At 39.8% G+C, this 20,836-nt stretch overlaps 1 protein-coding gene across 7 annotated transcripts in view; it reads left to right on the top strand.

Moving 5' to 3' along the window:
- Window positions 1–19,392, top strand: part of pcloa (piccolo presynaptic cytomatrix protein a) — a 57,144-nt gene extending 37,752 nt beyond the window's left edge. For 4 of the 7 annotated variants that reach the window (XM_081603995.1, XM_017302720.2, XM_008400622.3 and 1 more), the window contains 15 exons: window positions 2,133–2,241; window positions 2,520–2,584; window positions 2,939–3,123; window positions 3,792–3,842; window positions 3,990–4,120; window positions 6,321–6,347; window positions 7,319–7,412; window positions 7,865–7,936; window positions 8,014–8,260; window positions 9,967–10,155; window positions 11,733–11,874; window positions 12,764–12,825; window positions 13,305–13,439; window positions 14,320–14,465; window positions 15,015–19,392. In XM_081603995.1, coding sequence (XP_081460121.1) covers window positions 2,133–2,241; window positions 2,520–2,584; window positions 2,939–3,123; window positions 3,792–3,842; window positions 3,990–4,120; window positions 6,321–6,347; window positions 7,319–7,412; window positions 7,865–7,936; window positions 8,014–8,260; window positions 9,967–10,155; window positions 11,733–11,874; window positions 12,764–12,825; window positions 13,305–13,439; window positions 14,320–14,465; window positions 15,015–15,158 — 1,799 coding nt within the window. In that variant the 3' untranslated portion in view covers window positions 15,159–19,392. Of the gene's footprint in view, window positions 1–2,132; window positions 2,242–2,519; window positions 2,585–2,938; window positions 3,124–3,791; window positions 3,843–3,989; window positions 4,121–6,320; window positions 6,348–7,318; window positions 7,413–7,864; window positions 7,937–8,013; window positions 8,261–8,774; window positions 9,654–9,966; window positions 10,156–11,732; window positions 11,875–12,763; window positions 12,826–13,304; window positions 13,440–14,319; window positions 14,466–15,014 lie in introns of those variants that run through there. The other 3 variants (XM_017302719.2, XM_017302721.2, XM_008400623.3) reach the window with 3 other exon arrangements.
- The last annotated feature ends 1,444 nt before the right edge of the window (window positions 19,393–20,836 follow it).

Genomic DNA, 20,836 nt, shown 5'->3' with positions numbered 1-20,836 from the left:
AAAACCTTCCCCTGACTTCCTTTTTCTTTTAGTTCAGTATTAAATAAAATAAATAGCTAAACAGGTTTTCTAACATTGAGGGATTTTGAAAATGCATTTCTAATTACAAGTCTAGTTCTGCTTGTTTTGGAAGAAATGATAAGTCTCTCAATCTACTAAAACACACAGTGTTGTTCAGAACTGCAAATACTGTGTGACATAAAAGTCAGCATGTCTACTACAGAAGCTAAAGTTTAACTGACTGTATATGCTGTAATTGTAAATGTGTTCATAAGTTTCTCAAACTAATGATACACTTTTTGCACTCTTGGTCAAAAGAAGCAAGTTTCTTTCTACATTTTATCCAGTCTTTAAGGGCATTCAGTTCAATTTGGATTTTTTTTCCCCACCACAAAATAACCTTTTTCTACAAAATTACCGGCGCTACACTCATTTACTACCCATCACAATTCCCATTAAGTATGTGTTACTCAAGCATTAGGGATGAGAAAAGACTTGAACCATCTCAAGAGACAATGTTTGATTTTATCCAGTATTGCGCAATAAAAGTCAACCCTCGTTTAAAAAAAAAAAAAATCACTTTGTAATGACAAATAGACATGAGAATAAGATGGTTTAATAAGTGGGGAGACTTACACCTCAAGATGAAATAAGGATGTGCAAGGGCGTTGCAGCTGACCAGAAATCTCCCCTCTGCTCGGGATGACAGTCTGCCAGGACAAATCAGGCGAAGCCTCCCCGAGACGAGCCTCATCACTGCATTAGAACGGTGGATGTCTCCTGAGTTGTGTGCTGCTCGGTCAAGATGAGCCCTGAGTGAAGGCTCGTGTCTCAAAGTGTCTGAATCAAACCCAGCAATATCCCGACTTACATTGAAAATATGTAAAAAAAAAAAAAATAAAAAAAAGGAAAAGAAATTTAGTAGAGACGTTATCCAATGATTCTTTTGAAGTCCATATGAATCCGTTGGAGTTTGCTGACCACAGCTTGTCTGACGTTTGAAACCTTCTGTTATTTCGCATACATAGGAGCACACTTATTTTAAAAGAGGGTGTTTGAGCTTTCCTCTGAGAATTCAAGTTAATATTTTCTTACCCAAGGCGGAAGCTCATCTATTACAGTCGTTGTCATGGTCATTCCCACGTTTTCTTTGCAGCAGGTAGGAGGGGGAGTACCCTGAACCCTATTTTCTTCTTTCAGAGATGAGTGAAATCACCTTCAACATGAAAAGGTCCAAACAAATGTGTGCAACCTGAAAACTGCGAGCTGTATCAGAAAAATGTTGGAGTCGTGAACATCAGTATGGCACTGTGCCCTTTGGACAGTTTTCATATTTCTATGTGATTTTTACAGATTATATTGATGCACAAAACGCAGTTAAGGGTTAAATTACCTCCTTGGAGGCGAGCAATTCTGCATTAAACATTACATTGCTCTCCAGTCATTGCTATAGCAGACACTAAATAAAAATAGATTTTTCCAAAAGCTATCAGATCATTATTAGCGCTGAGCCATAGTGGTTGCAAAGCGTTTGGTTCCGACTCACTGTGCCGGTTTGGTGCATGGAGAAACGTTGGGATTTTTCAGAAGCCCGGCGTCACGGAGAAGTGCGAGTGTTTGCACGTATGACTCTGTGTGTCTGATCAGCTCAGCTGGTCGCTGAAATCTGACGTCTTTAAAACGTGACAATTTGAAACTACAGTGTAGCTCCCTTGTCGCTCACGCTCTCTCAGCCCGCGAGTATCGCCGCAAACCCAAGACGCTACTGATGAGCTGCTTCAATCCATGTAAGTTGTGTCCGTGTGAGTGTGCAGGACGGGAGATTGCTGTGGCTTTGCTGTGTTGACTAACATTTGAGGACATAATGTCTGAAGACTGTCTCCAGATTATAACTTTCTACTTTCCGTACTTTAAATACCCTACAGTAAAAACTCACCTCGGCTCATGAATGAAAACAAATAATCTGGGTGCTTGCTATCAGTTACAAAGACCCATTCTGGGTTTAATTAACTTTGTTGTGGTGTGAAGTGGCCTGCTTTATAATCTTGACCATATATTAAAAAAAAAAAAGTGAAAACATTGTAAATACAGCGTTGTTGATGGTGTGCTTTTCATGCTCTTTCTATTCACAGGAATGCAAGTGTTGGAGTGGAACGGTGTTCTACTGACGGGAAAAACCTACGAGGAAGTGCAAGGATTGGTTGGACAGCTGTGTAGCGAAGCAGAACTATGTGTCAGACTGTAAGTATCACATCTTCTACTCTTTTTACTGACGTTCGTTTTTTTATATATCGTCTTAATTTTCTTTTGGACCATTTTTTCCCTTTTTGCCCATCTAGTTATGTGTTTTATTGCCATAAACAACTTAGCGATTCCGTATGTTAACCAGAGGTTATTGAGTCCTTTTTTTTAAAACTTAGTGTGTCTCTTATCTTGTAGTTGTTGGGTTTTTTTTTTTTTTTGCTTTGTCTTTCATCATATATGATTTTCAAAGCTAAAATGAAGTCTTTTCTTCTCAGTGACCTTAACATGTTGGCTGAGTCTGAAGATTCCCAGCATCTTGAATTGCAGGAGCCCAGCAAAGGTGATGCTTTGTGTATTCTTAATTTTGATCCTCATTTGATGTTTCCCTTCAATGCAGTCGCTTTGACAGTTTCATCAAATGTTTAACCCATCTGCAATAGTTGTGTTCTCTTTCACTGGTAGTCAGTCAGATTTACAGCAAAATGAAAGTGTTGCTCCATAACGTATATTTAGGAAAACAAAATATAGGGGCCAAACTTTAATACACACTGAAATGGACAATTACACACACATCTTCTATGTTGCGCTCATAGGTTTGAATCACCAGAGAGTTTTTAGTACATTTATCAATCTCGCTCCTACAACCCAGGACACCAAGTTATGTTCTGATTGTGTTTGTTTTTCTGACTGATAGGGGAGAAACCTCCCAGATCTCCAGGCGTTGATCCCAAACAGCTAGCTGCCGAGCTGCAGAAAGTGTCACAGCAGCAGGCTCCCATGTCCGCATCGTCCTCGAGCCTGGCCGCTCCGACGTCTGCCACGTCCAGTCCCGGTCAGCCTGGATCCCCCTCCGTCAGCAAGAAGCGCCACGCCAGCAAGGCGAGTCGAAGGGAAGGGATTTCAGACGTGTTCTGTCTGAAACTGTGGTTTCAGACGCAGGCCTCGGAAAGAGTCATGTTCAAAAGTAGACCATCATAATTGGGCTTTCAAAAATTTGCACAAAACTACACATTTTTCCAGACATTTACATCTAGAGGCAGAAATTACTGCACAACTTTGTCTTGTTCTGTCAGAAAATCTTTCTGAAAAAAAAATGCTACATTTGTGGCTGTAATGTGACGAAATGGGAAAAATGTTCAAAACGAAGGAATACTCTTGTCAATCAAAATTGTTATCTGAAACAAGGAATTTAACTTCGACTTTTAAATGCTCACACTCTAAAGACACAAAGTATGCATAGATAAACTTTAAAGGAAATACAATGGATAAAGGAATCATATGTACATTTATTTACTACCCATTTTACACATAAGCTGAAAAAAACGTATTGTTGTGAAGTCTGTGCACATTGCCTAAAAGACAGAAAAATGAACAGACATAAACTTAAGGCCCTTGTAGCAAATAATCTCCCAGTTGTGCCTCCAAGCATTGCAACAAATACAGCAGAGTGCTGTACTTTATGTACCTCAGGACCACCCACCAGTAAACTCCCCTCCTACACACTTGCATCTATCACAGTCTCAGCATCTTATTCTCTTCCTTTGCAGACCACAGAAGGATCCAAGACACACCCCCACCCCATCTCTGGAGAGATACAGGTCTGTAAAACAAATCTCTGCTATTCACAAAACGTGTTTCTGACTTTTGGTGTCTGTGAAGTATTCTAAATCCAAGGCGACATGAAGGTAATTCATGCCATTCGTGGGATATTGTCTTTTCTTTTCAACCGCCTTGTCCTTTTACAGCTTCAAATCCACTACGACAAGCAGCTTGGCAACTTGATAGTTCACGTCCTGCAGGCCAGAAACCTCGCACCGCGCGACAACAACGGCTACTCGGATCCATTTGTAAAAGTGTATCTCCTACCAGGGAGAGGGTGAGTCAGGGGAGTGCAAATTTTTGAGGCCGTAACTGGTTCTGAACTGGAGCAAAGTTGGTTATGACCGCGGGTTATCATCAAAGAACATTGTTGGTGTAAAAATGTTAGAAATTTTTTTTTTAAAAACCACATGTTTTATTCAGAATTAGAGCCAGACTGAAATGATGTTTTGTTCCATCTGCTATTTTCCCATCAGTGCTGCACACACAGCCACTTTGTTGAAAACAAAACTGAATTTTCATTCATTTAAAATCGATTTAAGATTGATTTTTTTTTTTTTTTTTTTTGTCTTACCATTGCATCTTTCGATGTGCAGCACATGGTCTTTATTTGATATCAGCTTCACATCACTACGACACTTTGAGCCAACTAGCTTTTAGGTAAACTAGGCTTCCTCCTTTTTTTCTTCTTTTTTTTTTAACGGAGATTATTAGCTTCTTAATCACTGCTAAACAAGCATTACGTGAATCATGCGAGGCTTAACTCTGACATGTGCTCAAGCTGTTGATGGATGTGATACTGCAGGTATAAATGCAGACTAAATCAATAGTGCTCATATTTGCCTGCAATCTGATCCACACTCCCTCAATAAGTCCAGGGCTCCCCTCTCGCTGAGATGGCATTATAATGCAATTAACTCTTTCACCTTCTCTTCTGCCTGAGATGAGACCTTCTGTAGAATTCTGTGGGGTTTTTTTTTTTTCATTGATCATTTATGATAAATATAATAATGTACGGCTCCATGCATTTGGCCAAGATCTTCAGCTCCATTTATGTCCAGATAATTGTAGAGGGCGTCAGGGTAAGGATGTTGAAGTTGGTAGTAGTGAGGAAAACTGTTAAGACTGAGACATAAACCCTCGTGCACATTCTCATGTATGTGCTTTTGAGCTATACATGACTTTCCACTGCTATTGGCACAAACTGTAATCCCCACACAGACTCTCTAGTTCCATCACAGATCTCCTGACAACCAAATTAAGGTTGTTGAGAACAATCGCTTCAGGCACAGCAACCAGAAAAAAAAAGAGGAAAAACACATCTTGTTTGATTTGGTGAAAGTTGGTACTAAATTGTCCACCTGCAGCTTTTTGAGGGGGTTGAAAATATGTGGGCCCCTTCAAAAAAGTATTTTATGTGAAAACCAATCTGCCATAAGGTTGTGACCAGAGAGTTGTTATAAAGTAAATAGCTAATACTACCAGATGTCCTTTACACCCTGAGCACTAAATGGCTGCAGAGCATCAATACAGGCCTAGGTATGTGTAAAATATGCATCAACAAGCATCTTGGCTGCATAAAGACCAAAAGCAGTTTTAAGCGATTTCGCAACAAAAGTTAAAAGATGTAAAATGAATAGTTTTGATTTTTTTTTTTAATAGGTAAAGTTATATGATGTCATTATCTGTAATAAACCTCTTAGTTGTGCTGCAGGGATGTCACGTTGCAGTGAGTTTCTAGACTAGTGATGAAATCAGTAAAATGACAGAAAACTAATCCACATGGTTGACTCGGTTTTGACCAATTTTAGTTATTTAAACAACTGGGAAAAAAATTTGATATCTGTGAAGTGGCTGGCTATTATCAATCAATTCACCTGCCCAGCTGAAGGGCATCAGTCCGTTAAAAGTTTAGTAAAGCATTAGTTTTTGTGGCAGTAGCTTATTTGTTTTCCAGCGACATTTAAAGATGATACATTCCGGTGGGTTTTTCAGGTTTGATAGTTGTTTGGAAATGATCCCACCTGGACAAGGTGGAGTGATACAGCAGGTAGCCTCATCAACCATAGCTCTGCGTAGCAACAAAGATGAGAGAATAGTTCTAAACGTAACAAAATCACTTTTCATCTACTCGACTGTCATGTCAACTCAGTTAAGGTTTCTAAGAAGTTGGAGTTTGATTAGTCACTACACAGTTTTCAAATTAGAAAATGGACTTTGCTGCTCAACACTGATGCACTAAAGCTACTATCAGTAAAACATTATAACAAATAAATTCTTTTTTTTTGTGCACATTTACTGTCTCTTTTTTTTTACTTTTAAAACACAAATAAACCACAAAGTAAGCCCAAATCTATTCTAAGCTCCTCTTCCCTGAAGTCCTCACAGTCCACTGAGACGCTCCGAACCTCCACCCTCCCTCTGACTATTGTTTCTGTATGTTGTTTTCTACATTTAATGCATGCTGGACCCCTCAGTCAGGTCATGGTTGTCCAGAATGCCAGGTATGTGACTTGCCCACTCTAGTTGTGTTTTAGTAAAGGAAAAAAAAAAAAACTGGTTGTCAGTTTGGCAGCCAACTTAGTAGGATCGTGGTTGATCAGTTCAGTGTCTAGTAACTCCTTTCATTCTTTCCTTCATTTTATGTTTTTTGGTATTGTTAACTTTACTAATATCTTGACATCTTGGTAATAAAATTATCATCCTTAACCTCCTAGCCCGACTTACCAAATAGTTCCCAGTGCCTTTGGCTTCTCATGATAGATTGTTTTTTGTATTTTCCCATTAAAATGTGAAATTCAAGGTTTTAGCTCTAACCATTTTAGTTTACCCCATGTAGGGCTTCAAAAATCTGCTCCCACATTAATCGTCAGTCCCATGCTGCACCCTTTAACGCTCGGTCACATTAGCTACACACCTGTGACTTTACATAGAGTGAATTGTTCTTGTCTTTTTCCAAACCTACAAAAGTCCCATACCCAACAATCCTAAATCAAACCCTGTTCTCTGCAAAAAACATCCATGTGAAAAAAGTCATTTATTCAGTTTGTGTTCTCTTCCGTAAGGGGTTAAATATTTATTCCCTCTCAGAGTCATGTGTTTGACCTACTCCATGACTTTCGGGTTTTCTGCAAATACTAAATCGACGTCTTTGAAGATGTTTTCCAAATGACCCACCCAAGCAAACGGTAGGATGTCAAAAATTCTGTGAGACTAAATGACTTAATGGACCACAAAATGGACTTTTTTGCAGCACACCCTGACATCAGTCCTTTCTTTCCATGCACGTAGGTCTTTGCATTATTAACCATCCAAAACAGTGTTCATCACTTTCATTGCCTTCCTTCTATAGTTTCACATTGTGCCCTCTTTTAACCCAACTACTTGCCCTTGTCACAGTGTGGTGGTTCGTGTACTTGTGTGTTTGCCTAAGCGATAACAAAGTGCACATGTTTTTTGTGATGTTTTCCCACAGTGCTGAAAACAAGAGAAAATCCAAACATGCAGGCAAGAGCCTGAATCCTGAGTGGAACCAGACCGTCATCTATAAAAACATCCACCTGGAGCAGGTACTGAACTATTTCTGGAATGCATGAAACCCTTCCAGTCTTTTGCATTTCATTATGGACTTGGATCTGATCCACATTCTAATTTTATACTACATTACCAATGGTAAGTTTTGTACATCTTTTGATTATTTCAGATTTAACCTCACATGCCTCACACCAGTGCTCTCACAAGCTTCAGGGGTAAAATTGCATCCACAGTTGTTTGGCAAAGTATTGGCTCTATGCATCTTTCTGTCAACTCAAATAGCACTCTGTAACACCGAGCTGAAAGTAAAAGCTTAAACAGTTTGGACCAGGGCGTGTGGGGTCTGCGGTGTTAACTGCTTTTTTTCCTGTCCCTAGACCTGCATGAGGGTTGTAGTGTGTTCAGTTTTCACTTCTGATTCCCTCCACCAGGATCACTGACTGTAGAACAACAGAGCTTGTCATAATTTGGAATGTATGTGTTTCAGCTGAGGAAGAAGACTCTGGAAGTGAGTGTTTGGGACTATGACAAAGGTTCCTCTAATGATTTCTTAGGAGAGGTAAATGTTTTTAATGGAAATACAAATAACTCACCCAATCTGCGAACATTTGCTAACGTGGTTTGGTTGTCCCCCAGGTTCTGATCGACCTGTCCAACACAGCCCAGCTGGACAACATTCCCCGATGGCTCCCCCTTAAGGAGCAAAGCGAAGGCGACCCCCACAGACGTTCCCACTCAGGCCAGGGTCGTCATGGTTCCTCCAAGCCCTCCTCGCAGCACTCGTCCCCTAAAGTCTCCGGCCCAACTCATGAGAGTCAGGATTCCCCCAAATCATCTGTCACCAAGAGTCGAAGCCATGGGATCTTTCCAGATCCAGCCAAGGGTAGGACATGATGAATTTCCTCAACAGCTGTCCGTACCCCGCTGGTCCCCTGCTGCTCCTGCTCCCCTCCTCTCTGTACTGGGTATTCCTTTTCCCTGTGATTCCTTTTCCTGTCTCCTCTCTCTTCTACGGTGCCAACCTCTGTCCTTGTTTATCACTACCTGTGTTCTCTGCTGCTCATTATGCACTCACTTGTAGCTTCAGCTTCATGCTTTTTTTTAATTTTTTTTACATGGTCTGTTTTCTTGGTTGCCATAATGTCACCCAGCTCAGAGGCCTAGCCTTAGCTTCCCGCTATCCTTCCTCTGCCACAGAGAGCAACATGGCTGTGGAAGGCTTTGAAAGCCTCCCTACTTTTGCAAAAAAAATAACAACAAAGTAGCATAAAATTTACTAAGATTGCTCCAGAGGGTCCTAGGCTTGGCGCAGGTGCTATTGAGCAGGCCACAGCCTCTTCAGTTCTGTCAAGCAAAGAGTAGCTTTTTCAGTAATTTGGTGAATCTGGTTGTTTTAGACACACAGGTGACCACTGTCGAGAAATCCAACAGTAGTCCTGGCACATCGAAGCCTTCCTCGTCCGAGGGCCAGAGCCAAAGCCCCAGCCACGGACACAGCCAGCACTCTCGCTCACATGCCGCTTCACGCTCCAGCAAAAGCGCTGCGAGGCAGCACCATCAGGACAGCAGCACTGGAGGCAGCGGATCTGCTGTGATAGCGCGGGGCGAAGCCCAACAGCAGTTGCAGCAGCAGCAGCCGCCGCCACAACGCCTTCCACCAAGTAAACCAAGACGCAAATAGAGCCCACGCAGCATGGCCTCCTCACACTCATCTCTTCCTCCTTTTTTTTTTTTTTCATTTGGCCTTTCTTTTTCCGTTCCTTTACTTTCCTTTTTTTTTTTCTTTTTTTATCTTACTCTAAGTCCTACTGAGATTTTAGGCGTTCTGGTCCTCTTCTGTTGTTTCCAGTGCGCCATCCTATCTCCTGTATGTATTTACGTGTATTTAGAATGAGCACCCCCCACGTTCACGCTGGAACATTTTCTCTAACAGGGTCTAGCCGCCTTTCAGTAAAACTGAAAAGAAAGACGTAAGACGAGGCCATGAATATACAAACTTTAAAAAAATGACTTTGTCTTCATTCAAAATAAATTGATGAAGAATTAGTAAAAGTTCAACTGTGACAAAGCTGCATAACCCTTACTCAATTCCACTCTCAAATAAGGGATCAAATTTATCATTGATCGTGACTGTTTAATATTTATCCAACTTTTATTAAAGGAAAATCCCAGATTATATATTTTTGGCATTTTTATTTTTTTCTCTCTTTTTCTTTTTTAGTATTTTCTTTTTATTACTTTCTTTAAAATCTAACAACCAGCTTTTTTTTATTTTTTTTTTAAAAACAAAAAAAAAACCTCCTTCACTGAGTTGGTTGTGCATGCTTGTGCGCCACCCCCTTTCTGGACCCACAATGCACTCCGGGCTGACGCTGCGCACCCCTCTCGTTCGAGACACCACGCGGCGAAGGGTGAATGTGCACTGCGCACTGTGGGCTGCATGCGATTCTCACTCGAGCTGGTTGCCGTGGTGAAGATGAACTGCGCTCTGAATCTCCATCTTGCTCCTCCCTTCTCACACCTTCAACTGCGATGCCGTGACCTTTTTTGTTTCCTGCTGTTGACCCTGCAAAACCCAAACGCATCCAGGCCAAAGGAGCCAGCTCTCGCTACGGCACCAGAGACACAGCGTAGTTGGTGTGCTCACCATTCAGAGACCCCAGTCTGACTGGCTGCCTGCCCTGCCATCGACCCTGTCGGCCAAAGGGAGCAGAGCAGACGGCAGACTCCTGAGCCTCAGGAAAGCTGTGTCAGAGGAGAGGCCGCAGAGCATCGGAGGTGAGAGTTTTGCCCCCAAGAGTCTCCCCTCCTCTGTCGTGTGACTGAAGCAATGAAGGGAGCAAGGAGAGAAAGAGAGAGTGAAAGAAAGAGAGGATGCAGTTACTACTAACGCACACCTGCAGAAAGAAAGAGTTGGGGAGTCTTACAAGGTAGAGCGAGACAGGAAAGGCAGAAAAGAAAGTTGCACTCAGCCACATCACCAGATTCACGCATCAAGACACGCTTCCATCTTGGTCACCCACAATTTTCACTCACTTAAGAAAAAAAAAACCCCAAAAAGGACTCAAATTGTGAAGCAACGTGGTGTTTATTGAAGTCTGCAATCAGTCAGTGATAATGCATCGAGTGGCCTGAAAGAAAGCGGCGCTGACACGGATCCGTTTTCTGCGCCACTTCCGCGTCGTTACCGATACCGCCTGTTTGAGAACAAAAGTCTAAGACGTAAAACCGTAAAACAGTGAGCATGTAAACCGTATTAATCGAAAGGGTACGTTTAAAAGTACTGTAAACCATGCCACGTCCAGAAGTAAAAATTTGCATTGCTGAATAAAAGTATTCCCCCCGCACCCCCTCATAGATTTTTTTTTCAGTTTTGGTTTTTCACACAGATGTTTTAAATAAACGCAAAAAAAGAAAAAAATGTTTTGAAATGATAATTTCACTTCTTAAGAAGGAAAAAAAAAACCATCTGATTTAATCTGACCGTATGTGAAAATTATTTGCACCTTAATCTAATAACTGGCTGTGCTAAGTACAAACTGATGGCTGGATATTCTCCATCAGGATTTTTTTATTTTATTTTATTCATGGGTCCGTCATTTACAGCAAGCTGTATGGTTCCTAAAACAGCAAAGCAGCCTCAGGCCACAAAGCTACCACCACCTCTGGGTCCCTGTAGTAATCAGATCTGGTTGTGTCTAATTATATCAAACCAAAAAACCGTAAACCTGTGGCTTAACAGGCCTGGTATTACTTTTATACATGCAGCTAGGTTGGATTGGATAGCTTTTTAACTCTTAATAATAATTGCCTCTTGCATTTACTCTGGATATCTTTGTTTTATGTTAGGGTTTGTATGATAATTGGATTAATTTTGAGACAGAAAAGCAAGAACAGAAAAGTCTGTAAGGGGCGGGGGGTTGTTTTCCACTGCGCTGTACGGCAGTAATATCTCCCATGGTCAGGTCATGCACACATTCAGTATTTCATACAGGCGATTAACAATGAAAGTAGTACCTTTGTGCCTCTTGTGTGGTCTGCATCATCCTATATGTGGTGTTGTTTTTTTTTTCTGTTTAAGCTTTCGCTGTTTTGTGTTTTTTGCTGCGAGAGACTTTAAATAAATGTGTGTCCACATGCTTCTTGCTCCTCCTTAATGTTTGTGGTCTCGTATTCCTTAAACACACTTCCTTTTTGTCCGCAGCGTTAACAGATTGTTGTTCATTTTGACAGATTTTGCAGTGCTGCAGACGTCAATCGATGCTTCTCAGCTCTGACATTTGTTTTGGACAGAGTCAAGATGCGGCTTTCGTCTTTCTGTCTGTGGTGATGGGTGTGCTTGTGTCTATGCGCAGCTCGGTCGAGCTACAGATCAAGCGACGCTCCAGTTACCGCGGCCTCGTTGGACAGTGGCCTGAGCGGTAGTGCTTATAGCCTTTTGGATGAAGAAGGAGAGACAAATGAAGTGGACAGTGCAATCTTCCAGGTCCCTCGATTGTAAGTAGGCTCAGTCTCTTTATACATGTCAGAAAGGGCTTCAACTAAAATGCGCTCCTACTTGGCATCAAACGATTAGTGGTATCAAAGTACACCAAGATGTTAACTAACTATGTTGACCTCTTCACTATTGAACCAACTAATTTTACTTTCTTAGACTCACAATAGTAGGAAGCAGCAATATTCTGCTATATAAGCATTTCTAAATACATTGCATGCTCATTGTTTGGGCAACAAAATCAAAATAAGTAACTAATGGTAGAGATTTATGATTATAACCATGCATATATTCAATTATTTGAGCTTGACTTTTAGTAACTCTTCTGTTTTAAATGTAAATACATGTCAAATATATATATATATATATATATATATATATATATATATATATATTTATTTTATTTTTTTTTGGACACAAAAATGTCAATATCAACAAACTGAAACTACGAGACAAACTAAAACTGACATCTGGAGTTTTAAAAAGCAACAACAATCATTTTAAATCCAGTTTGTTCTAAAGGTGAAAGAGTCACCACGGTTTTGGCCTTGATTAAATTTGCTTGGGAAATGATGGCTTTGCAACATGTAGCCAATGAATTCAGAAAGACGCACGTCAAACGTCGGGACCTTTGTTGTTAAGCTTGATCTCTACTAAACGTAGGTCACAAATCAAGAGGCAACAATAAACACACATTCATTTCTACACAAGAATGCCAAGGGTGGAAAGAAAAGGCCAAGTCAAAACCTTGACCTTTGTCTGATTGAAATGTGCGTCTGCCTTGTTTGAGGTTTTGATTATTGACTGGTTTTCAAACCATTAATAAACATAAATGCACAAATAAATCGCTCGTTTTCCTTTTCTTCTTTTTTCTTCTTTTCTTGTTTTTAGTGGGAAGATCCCGAATGGCACAGATGTGACGAAGTCTTCAATGGGACACAGTGATGGTGAAGGTTGTGCAAGGCTATGTGTTGCTTTATTAATAATAAATGTACTAAATACAATGCACTGCATCTCGCAGTTTCTACAATATCAGTTCATTAAAATGTTCAACCTTTTTAAAGAAAGCGATCGCAAATTTGCAATCCTTCTTAACCATCTAGTTTTGTTTTTCCACTGAGGACACATGCTCATTTACATAACATCTCATTAACAAACATGGGCTCTTTTTTCACACTTACCTGCTGCTTAGAGGCTAATCTACTTTATTACACTAAAACCTGCATTGCTGTTAAAAAGTGTTTGCTTATTTTTGCTTTTAGGCACACACAAATGTTTAAGATTAAAAAAAAATGTTTGTACTCACTTACTGCTATTAATATGTCATTCCACAAGAGGGCGGCAGAGGAATGCGGAGAAAATATCAGGCTGCGTCGTGTGTCAGCCAAGAACCCCCACTTTGTGTACGATCGCTTTATTTGTTTGTTTTCAGGAAAGACCCAGGTGATGGGGGAGATCAAGATCGCTCTGAAGAGAGAGATGAGGACAGAGGGGGAGCATCTGGTCCTGGAGATTCTTCAGTGTCGCAACATCACCTACAAGTTTAAGAGTCCAGACCACTTGCCTGGTAATCGAAACGGTCCGAGCAGCGTCACGCGGTCGCGTAGGTCCTCAAGCGTACCTGAAAGTCAGAAAACCCACGCAAGCATCCGCACGGTCTCTTAAATCCTTTTCCTATTTTACTGAGGCACAGCAGCTGTTGTTGCAATATTCCTATCAGCCTGCAGTCATGTTTAGTGTACCTTTACTTTAGATAATTGCTCGCATAAAACCAACCACGAAACAAACTGGCTCCCCTACAGGCTTCTTACATCATCCTCTTATAAGAACAGCACATATTAGACATGGAATGCGTATTTCTGCCTCATTATCAGCTCTGACGTCACACAAAATTGACCTAAATACGTAAAAAAAAAAAATATTAAAGAGACTTAGAACACACTAAATGCAATACAGTTTAAAAAAAATTTTAAAAGATGTTTTATATGTTTAAAACACAATACAGTTTATTTTTATTATTACACATAATAAATGTTACATACAATACTATAGTGATAGTCTGACATTTACAAATAGAGGACAAAGCGCTTCTATTTGGCACATTTAGATTTTTCTTGGCTTCTTTGCACAGATTGTCGCTCGCAGTGGCTTATTTTTCCATATTGGCCGGTGGTTCTGACGCTCCAGCTGGTTGTCGCGTCTTCAATTTGCATTTGCTTCCAGATGGGATCTGCAGATTGGCAGCCCTCTTTCCTTTAAGAGTATAGGTGAACTGGTGCAAGCAGTTGCTCAGTGACTCACATCATCAACTCCTTGTTGCGGTGACAGCTAAGCGTAGAGATATCTGTTGCCAATTAAGTTAGTCCTTTGCGTCTGAGTCTCTTGAGAAGAGCGAGACCGTTGGAGTTGTGGTTTTCACGGCAATGTCTGTCTGTCGGTCTCTGCAGACCTTTATGTGAAGCTCTACGTGGTGAACATCGCCACCCAGAAAAGGATCATCAAGAAGAAGACCAGGGTGTGTCGTCATGACCGCGAGCCGTCCTTCAACGAAACCTTCCGCTTCTGCATGAACCCGACGGGCCACTCGCTGCAGGTAGCTCACTTGGATGCTTACATGAGTACCTGATTTGAGAATATTGACAATCTGCTGATAAATGTTCAGGTTTTTGATAGCAATATGCCTTGCAAGAGTATCCAGGATGGTGTTTTTTCTGAATACTGAATAGTTAATAATTGTGAAAGCAAACTGCATGTTAAGTTGTATCTGTTTCGCAGCTTTTTACAAACTGCAAACTGGACTTCTTGTCCTTTCTCCTCCAATTCACAGAAATTTGCTACTTCTTTGGTGGTCTGTCATACACACACACACACACACACACACCCACACACATGCACACGCACACACACACACACACACACACACACACACACACACACGCACGCGCGCGCGCACACGCACACACACACACACACACACACACAAAGAATCAAATACACTGAAGTTCCAGGTTTTTATGTGAAAAATGGGGAAATGGGGAAAGGACATTACAAGAGTCTAAAAAGAAACTCTTGCAGAGCTAGTGAAGTACGTGTGCTTCTTCAAAAAGTGAGACGTATTATAATGTCCCTCTTCTTTTACAAGCTCTTCCTTGTGTCCAATGGAGGCAAGTTCATAAAGAAGACGCTCATCGGAGAGGCTTACGTGTGGCTGGACAAAATGGACTTGCGCAAACGAGTTGTGGGCTGGCACAAGCTTCTCGCTAGCACGGCCCAGATCCACTCGTAGGGAGCCACCCAAGACTTTAAAGCAAAAAAAAAAAAAACTGAAAAGATGATGGGTTTGTGAAATCAGAGGGAACTTAGCTGAGCATCTATGAGATTGGTCCCGTTTGGCTGTTTGGATGAATGGCGGCTCTGGAACAAAAGGAGACCAAATCCACTCCATCTCCAGACCTTGGTTTGGGGCTTGGTTCGGATGGCGCTCTCGGCATAGGGACCTCAGATTCACGTTTACATGAAAACGAACACGTTTACAGGGGGCGCGGGACACACTGTCGTTTTTCCAAAGGGAAAAGACGCGAAACAGCAGCTGATGTGGCTCAGCAGAGGTCGAGATCAACCAGGTATTACACATACTAGTCCACAAACACACACACACACACACACAATTGCTTTGCACAAAATCATTTCCACCCAGGAGAGGACCCTTAGCTCTAAAGATACAGGGGGAAAACAGGGAATCGACACACTTGTAGATTTTAATTTATTCAGGCGCTTTATCCAGTGATGAGTCTTTTCATCGGCACATATTTCGTTTATTTTTTCTCCAGAATTGTATTGAATTTCAAAGCCTTTTAGACATGAGACAAAGAAGGTTCTGCCACAGAAAAGTGCTATTTATTTTTTTATTATATTAGCGTAAAATTCTATTCTTTGTCTGTTATTTATCAGATGTTTTTAAAAAAAATCAATGCTTGGACGGAGGCATATTTTCCAAAACACACTACCTACCTAGATCAAGGAAGAAGAAAACCAAGCATGCTTTAGATTTTTATTTTCTTTTTTAGGTTTAATGAACAACTGTACTTTTCCTCCTTTGTTTTATCATCTAGCTGAATTTGTTTGGTTAAAGAATTAATATAAATATATACCAGATTGGATACTATACAGTATATTGTGCGCATGAGTCTATTTGGCATGCAGCACCACATGTTTTGCCACAAAAAAAAAAAAAGAAACACCTTTAAGGCTCACTCTGTAAATAGTGAAGTGTCATAGTTGGAGATGAAAATACTTCAATAAATAGATATCTTTATCACAGACAATCATGTCTTGACGATTGTGACATAGAGGTTTTATTTATCCACGATGCCCCCGTAGAACGTGAGACGTCGACCGTAGACTTCCTGTTTTGCTTTGTGAGATCCAAGTGGCTGCGAAAGAGGATTTGTTGTTTGCACCATTCTTCTGTTTTTGTCGGACTTGAACGTTTCGAGACTTCGAGCTGTTTTGAAATCAGACAAATATAACGTCATGAAAAAATAAATAAATAAAAAATCACAAATGATGATTTCATTTTTTTTGAGGGAAAAATGGTTACCATAACCAATCTGCCGCTGCATGAAAATGAAAATGTAAAAGTCACAAAATTGTTGACGAATGTTGAGCCACTCATATTTGCAGAATTATTGAAGTGAATCCACAATGAAGGGTTTGCCAAATTTAAGCTAAGTTTAAGGTTATGTCACATCAAGACCACCCCATATTTCTTTATTTTTTAAATTCTATTTAGAAGTGGACCTGCTTGTATACTTTGTTTTGCTCTTTGTGTTCTGGAGGCCAAGGTAACAAACTACTGGTCAGATAAGTTCTATCAAGGTTTTTTAGTACGGAGCAGAATTATAGGTTAAACCAAAAACAAGTCATTAAAGTACTACACAAACAAAGTAACCCCAGACATTGACCCTACCATCATTATGTATGAAAACCAGTATGACGCTCTCTTTCTTAAATGCTGTCATTTTACACTGACCTGCAGGGATCTACACATCCCAGTTTCAGTTTAGTCTTGTCACTTTACAGAATATTTTTCCTAACAGTTTTGGAGACCATTAAGATGTTTTTTTTGGAAAATCTTAGCAAGGCCTCCATGTTTTTTTTTTTTTTGGTCACCAGTGGGTTTTGGTCTCTGAATTCTTCCATGAATACCATTTTTGTCATTTTATTATTGTTGGATCATGAACACACAAGGCCTGCAGTGCTGTAAGATGCTGTCTTGGATAAGTCATTGGAATAAATTTAGAATGGCCATTAGAAAAGTTCACCCCTGTTTGCCTCCAGTTGTGGATAATGGCTCTCACTGGGGTCCCAAGGGATTAGAAATGGCTTTGTAACCCTTTCCAAATAAATAAACGCAAGTGATTTATTTATTTTTTCATCTGTTATTGAATTTCATTACATTGTGACTTAAGTTTGTGTCTTCCCCCCTCCCCCCTGATTATGATCTTTTGGCCTGTTTCATGCTGCTGGACCGGCTCGGCTTAAGCACTTTGCAAATCTACAAGTATGACAGTAATCAGTAAATGAAATCAACATTTGAAAATTGCAATTTGTATATAATCATTTTACCTTTATGCAATATTTAAGACATGCTTCATCATCCGAAACATCCAAGAGTAACAAAGAAACAAAAACAGGAGAATTCTGTAGAGCAGCAGACGCTGTTTCAGCATCACTGTCAACAGTCTTGTTTCAGTTTGTATGGGCGGCTCTCTTAACACACGCTTACTGTGGTATTTTGCACTTTTTTTCCCCTGCTTAGAATGTAAAAAAAAAAAAAAAAACTGGCATCCTGCTAAATTTTCTTTACTGTGACAAAATTAAAGAAGTGGTAAGATGAGACAATAACAACAGATGTGGGGTACAATAATACATGTAAATGCACTACTGCCATCTTCACTGCTATAACGCTGTGCTGTTTGTCCTTTTTTTTTTTCTTTTTAGTTAAAATCAAAAATATTATCTTTAGTGTCCTCTATGTTTGAGAAGTGGAGGTTAAGAGGTAGTGCTATTGGTTCATCCATTATCATAAGCTAAAACAAGTAGTAAAACTAACACCCGAGTGATTTCTATGCAACATCCACTGTAAAAAAAGGAAAAGAAAATAAAATAAAGAAGAAAGGAACTGCATCTTAACTTGCCAGAAGTAAGTCACCGATTTCCTAATTTGCACTGCTGCATCCTCCACAACTGGTTACTCGCTTTAATTTGGTTCCATTTTCTTTTGGACTTGTGATTTTTGTAATGCTGTACAGATGTTTACTTATTTATTGCCTGCGAGACGGTGTCATGTTGAGTTGAATTGCGTTTGCTTAACGGTACATATCAAGTGTACAGAAAACAATTTTTTTACACAATGTAGAGCTTGTTTACAACGTCAGGAGGACCTGAAACTCAGAGATAATATTATGTTACGTCAAGAAATTCCTCGAAGCTAAACGGGAAAAAAAAAGAACTTGCCTAATGTCTGCACCTACCTTTTAGTTGGTTTCATTTACAGTCAGCATATTGAAAAATTAGCAAAAGAAAAGACTGTAGAAGATTGTAATTAATGGACATTATACATGAAATGATAGTTGTTTTAAGGTCTCTCTGTAAGTTTCTGTTTGTTTCTGTTCTGTATTTATTTTTTTTTAGTTGGTATTTATGTGCCTGTGTGCAGCGAGCCATGTGGTCTCATCCTCATCCATGTCTCCTCTTTTCTGTGTTTCCACCCAAACACACGGCTGCAACTCACAACCGATTCCACATGTTCACACACTGAGTCAAACAAAGATACCATCTCCCTGTTTTTAGCATTGTAAATATATAGTTTAGTTTTTTTATACATACATATGAATATATCTATGACGGGGGGATTGGGGAGTACAGGATGTTTTAGTGGGCATAATAAAGGGAAATGTATTTTCTCTGAAACAGTGTGCAGTGGATAGACTGTAAAAGAAAAAAAAAATGTTTTGTCTGCCTATAGGGACCCAGATTAACCAAACCCTTTACACAGAACACTACAAGGTTAACACAGTCTTAACACGCAAGTCTTGTTGTGACAACTCGAGTTAGCCGCAGGAGAATTTAAATGTGCTCACTGGATGTTGCATGTTCTGTTGGTGGTTCATACTATTTTTGTGTCCAGATATTATTACAGAAAAACTTAAATGAGAAAGAAGGTATAGAAAGATATAAAGCAAAAATGTCATAGAGGGGTTTGGGGGAGGGTGTGGGGGGGAGAGAATAATGAAGAAAAGCTTAAATTAATGACGATGTATGCTGACTGTACAAAGATTTTGCTTGTAAAACCTGTCTGGTTTTTCACTTGTAAGTAAACAGAAAAAAAAATACTAAATAAATCTACTGTGATGGTTTTGTGATTGTATACAGGAGGTATTGATAAATTATGCAAAATGTGCTGTAAAAATGGCTATTGCCCCATGTCTAAATATTAAATATCAGTACAAAACGAATTATTTTCTGTTGTGCATTCACTCATGACCCGATTTTTTTTTTGTGTCTGTTTTTTTCCCCGTCATAGTTGGCCATAGTGCTCAGATGCTATTTGTTGAAATAACATCAGTGAGGTGCTTTTTGTTGCCATTTCTTAATCTTGACCTGTTTCAGATAAGTTTGTTCAGCTCCTCACCTGAGATATTTTCAATTTCTCTGTTTTTAAAAAAAAAATGTAAAAGGACTATTGTCCTTGAATTAGGACACATAGGCTTTCACTTCTATGTGCACTGTATAACTAGCGTATTTAAAATATCACATTACGTTACAGTTTTGATGTAGTAACAACATGCTTCCAGAAGGTGGCATCGTGCTGCTTTTTGTCGTTGAGAAGTTCCTCGCAGGCACCCGGAAGAAGCGCAGGTGTTCGGCTGATTGCGGCTGATCAGTCTTCTGCTCAGGAACCGCGTGGGCGTCAACAGATGGGGTTTGTTAGCAGCTCCTGCTGTAGCATCACTTATTCAAGCTTCAGATGTTGTTTCAGCATCAGGTATGTGTATAGTTGTATAGTTATGGGCTTATTGGAATATCATTAGGAAGTATGAATTGATTTTTTTTTGTTTTTAGTTATTTTAGTTGTGCCCCCTCCTCCCCCGTTCTTTTAATTTTCTTTTGTTTGCCAGGTTTTACAGGAAAAATAATTTATTTCTCAGTATATTCATTGAGCACAAATGAAAAGCTTAAGCTGTTAATTTTCTATTGTGCAATGCATATAAATCACCGCAACTGATTCATTTGATTCAGTTGCGTTGGAACAAGGATAGGCTATATCTTAAAAAAAAATGGCATCATAAGGACTCTCCTTGGATACCTCTCAACAATTTCCTTCCACACATCACTGTGGAAATTATTTTCGTTATTGTACATGTATATATTTAAAAAAATCAGCATGCCGCAGTTTTCTGTGGATGCAGTTCATTATATAAATTGGTACTGGAATATAAACTTGATTCTAAAAATGTGAGATTAGAATTTTAAGTGTCAAAGTTGGACCTTTCCTTTTTATATTAGAATTTCTGACAGTCTGTGCAGCTTCTGTTTGAAGCTAGCATCTCATTTTGGTTGTCTGATTCGTTTTGTGTGCAACTTCGTATATTATTTGTGTGGAGCTATGACAAAAAAAGAGCACCACCATTTCCACTGAGCAAACTAATGGCACCCCAGTCATCATAGATTGAGAACCATAGGCTCTCTATGCTCTCAAGGCTTTTCTATACTTCTATACTAACAATCTATACTCTGTCAGATTGATTCTCTTTTCTCTGCCCTCCCTGTTGTCCTTCATATTTACCATCACAGTATCTTGCTCTCCATAATTGCTCATCTGTGTCCGCCCTTTTTGTTTGTGAAAGATCTCTCAGATTTTTAAGCTGTAAAGATGTGTATGTGCTCTTCTTCTGCCTT

The sequence above is a fragment of the Poecilia reticulata genome, chromosome 23 (assembly GCF_904066995.2).
Source record: "Poecilia reticulata chromosome 23, P_reticulata-male-v2, whole genome shotgun sequence".
In the NCBI taxonomy this organism is placed as follows: domain Eukaryota; kingdom Metazoa; phylum Chordata; class Actinopteri; order Cyprinodontiformes; family Poeciliidae; genus Poecilia; species Poecilia reticulata.
This window is presented reverse-complemented; position numbering and strand designations above follow the sequence as displayed.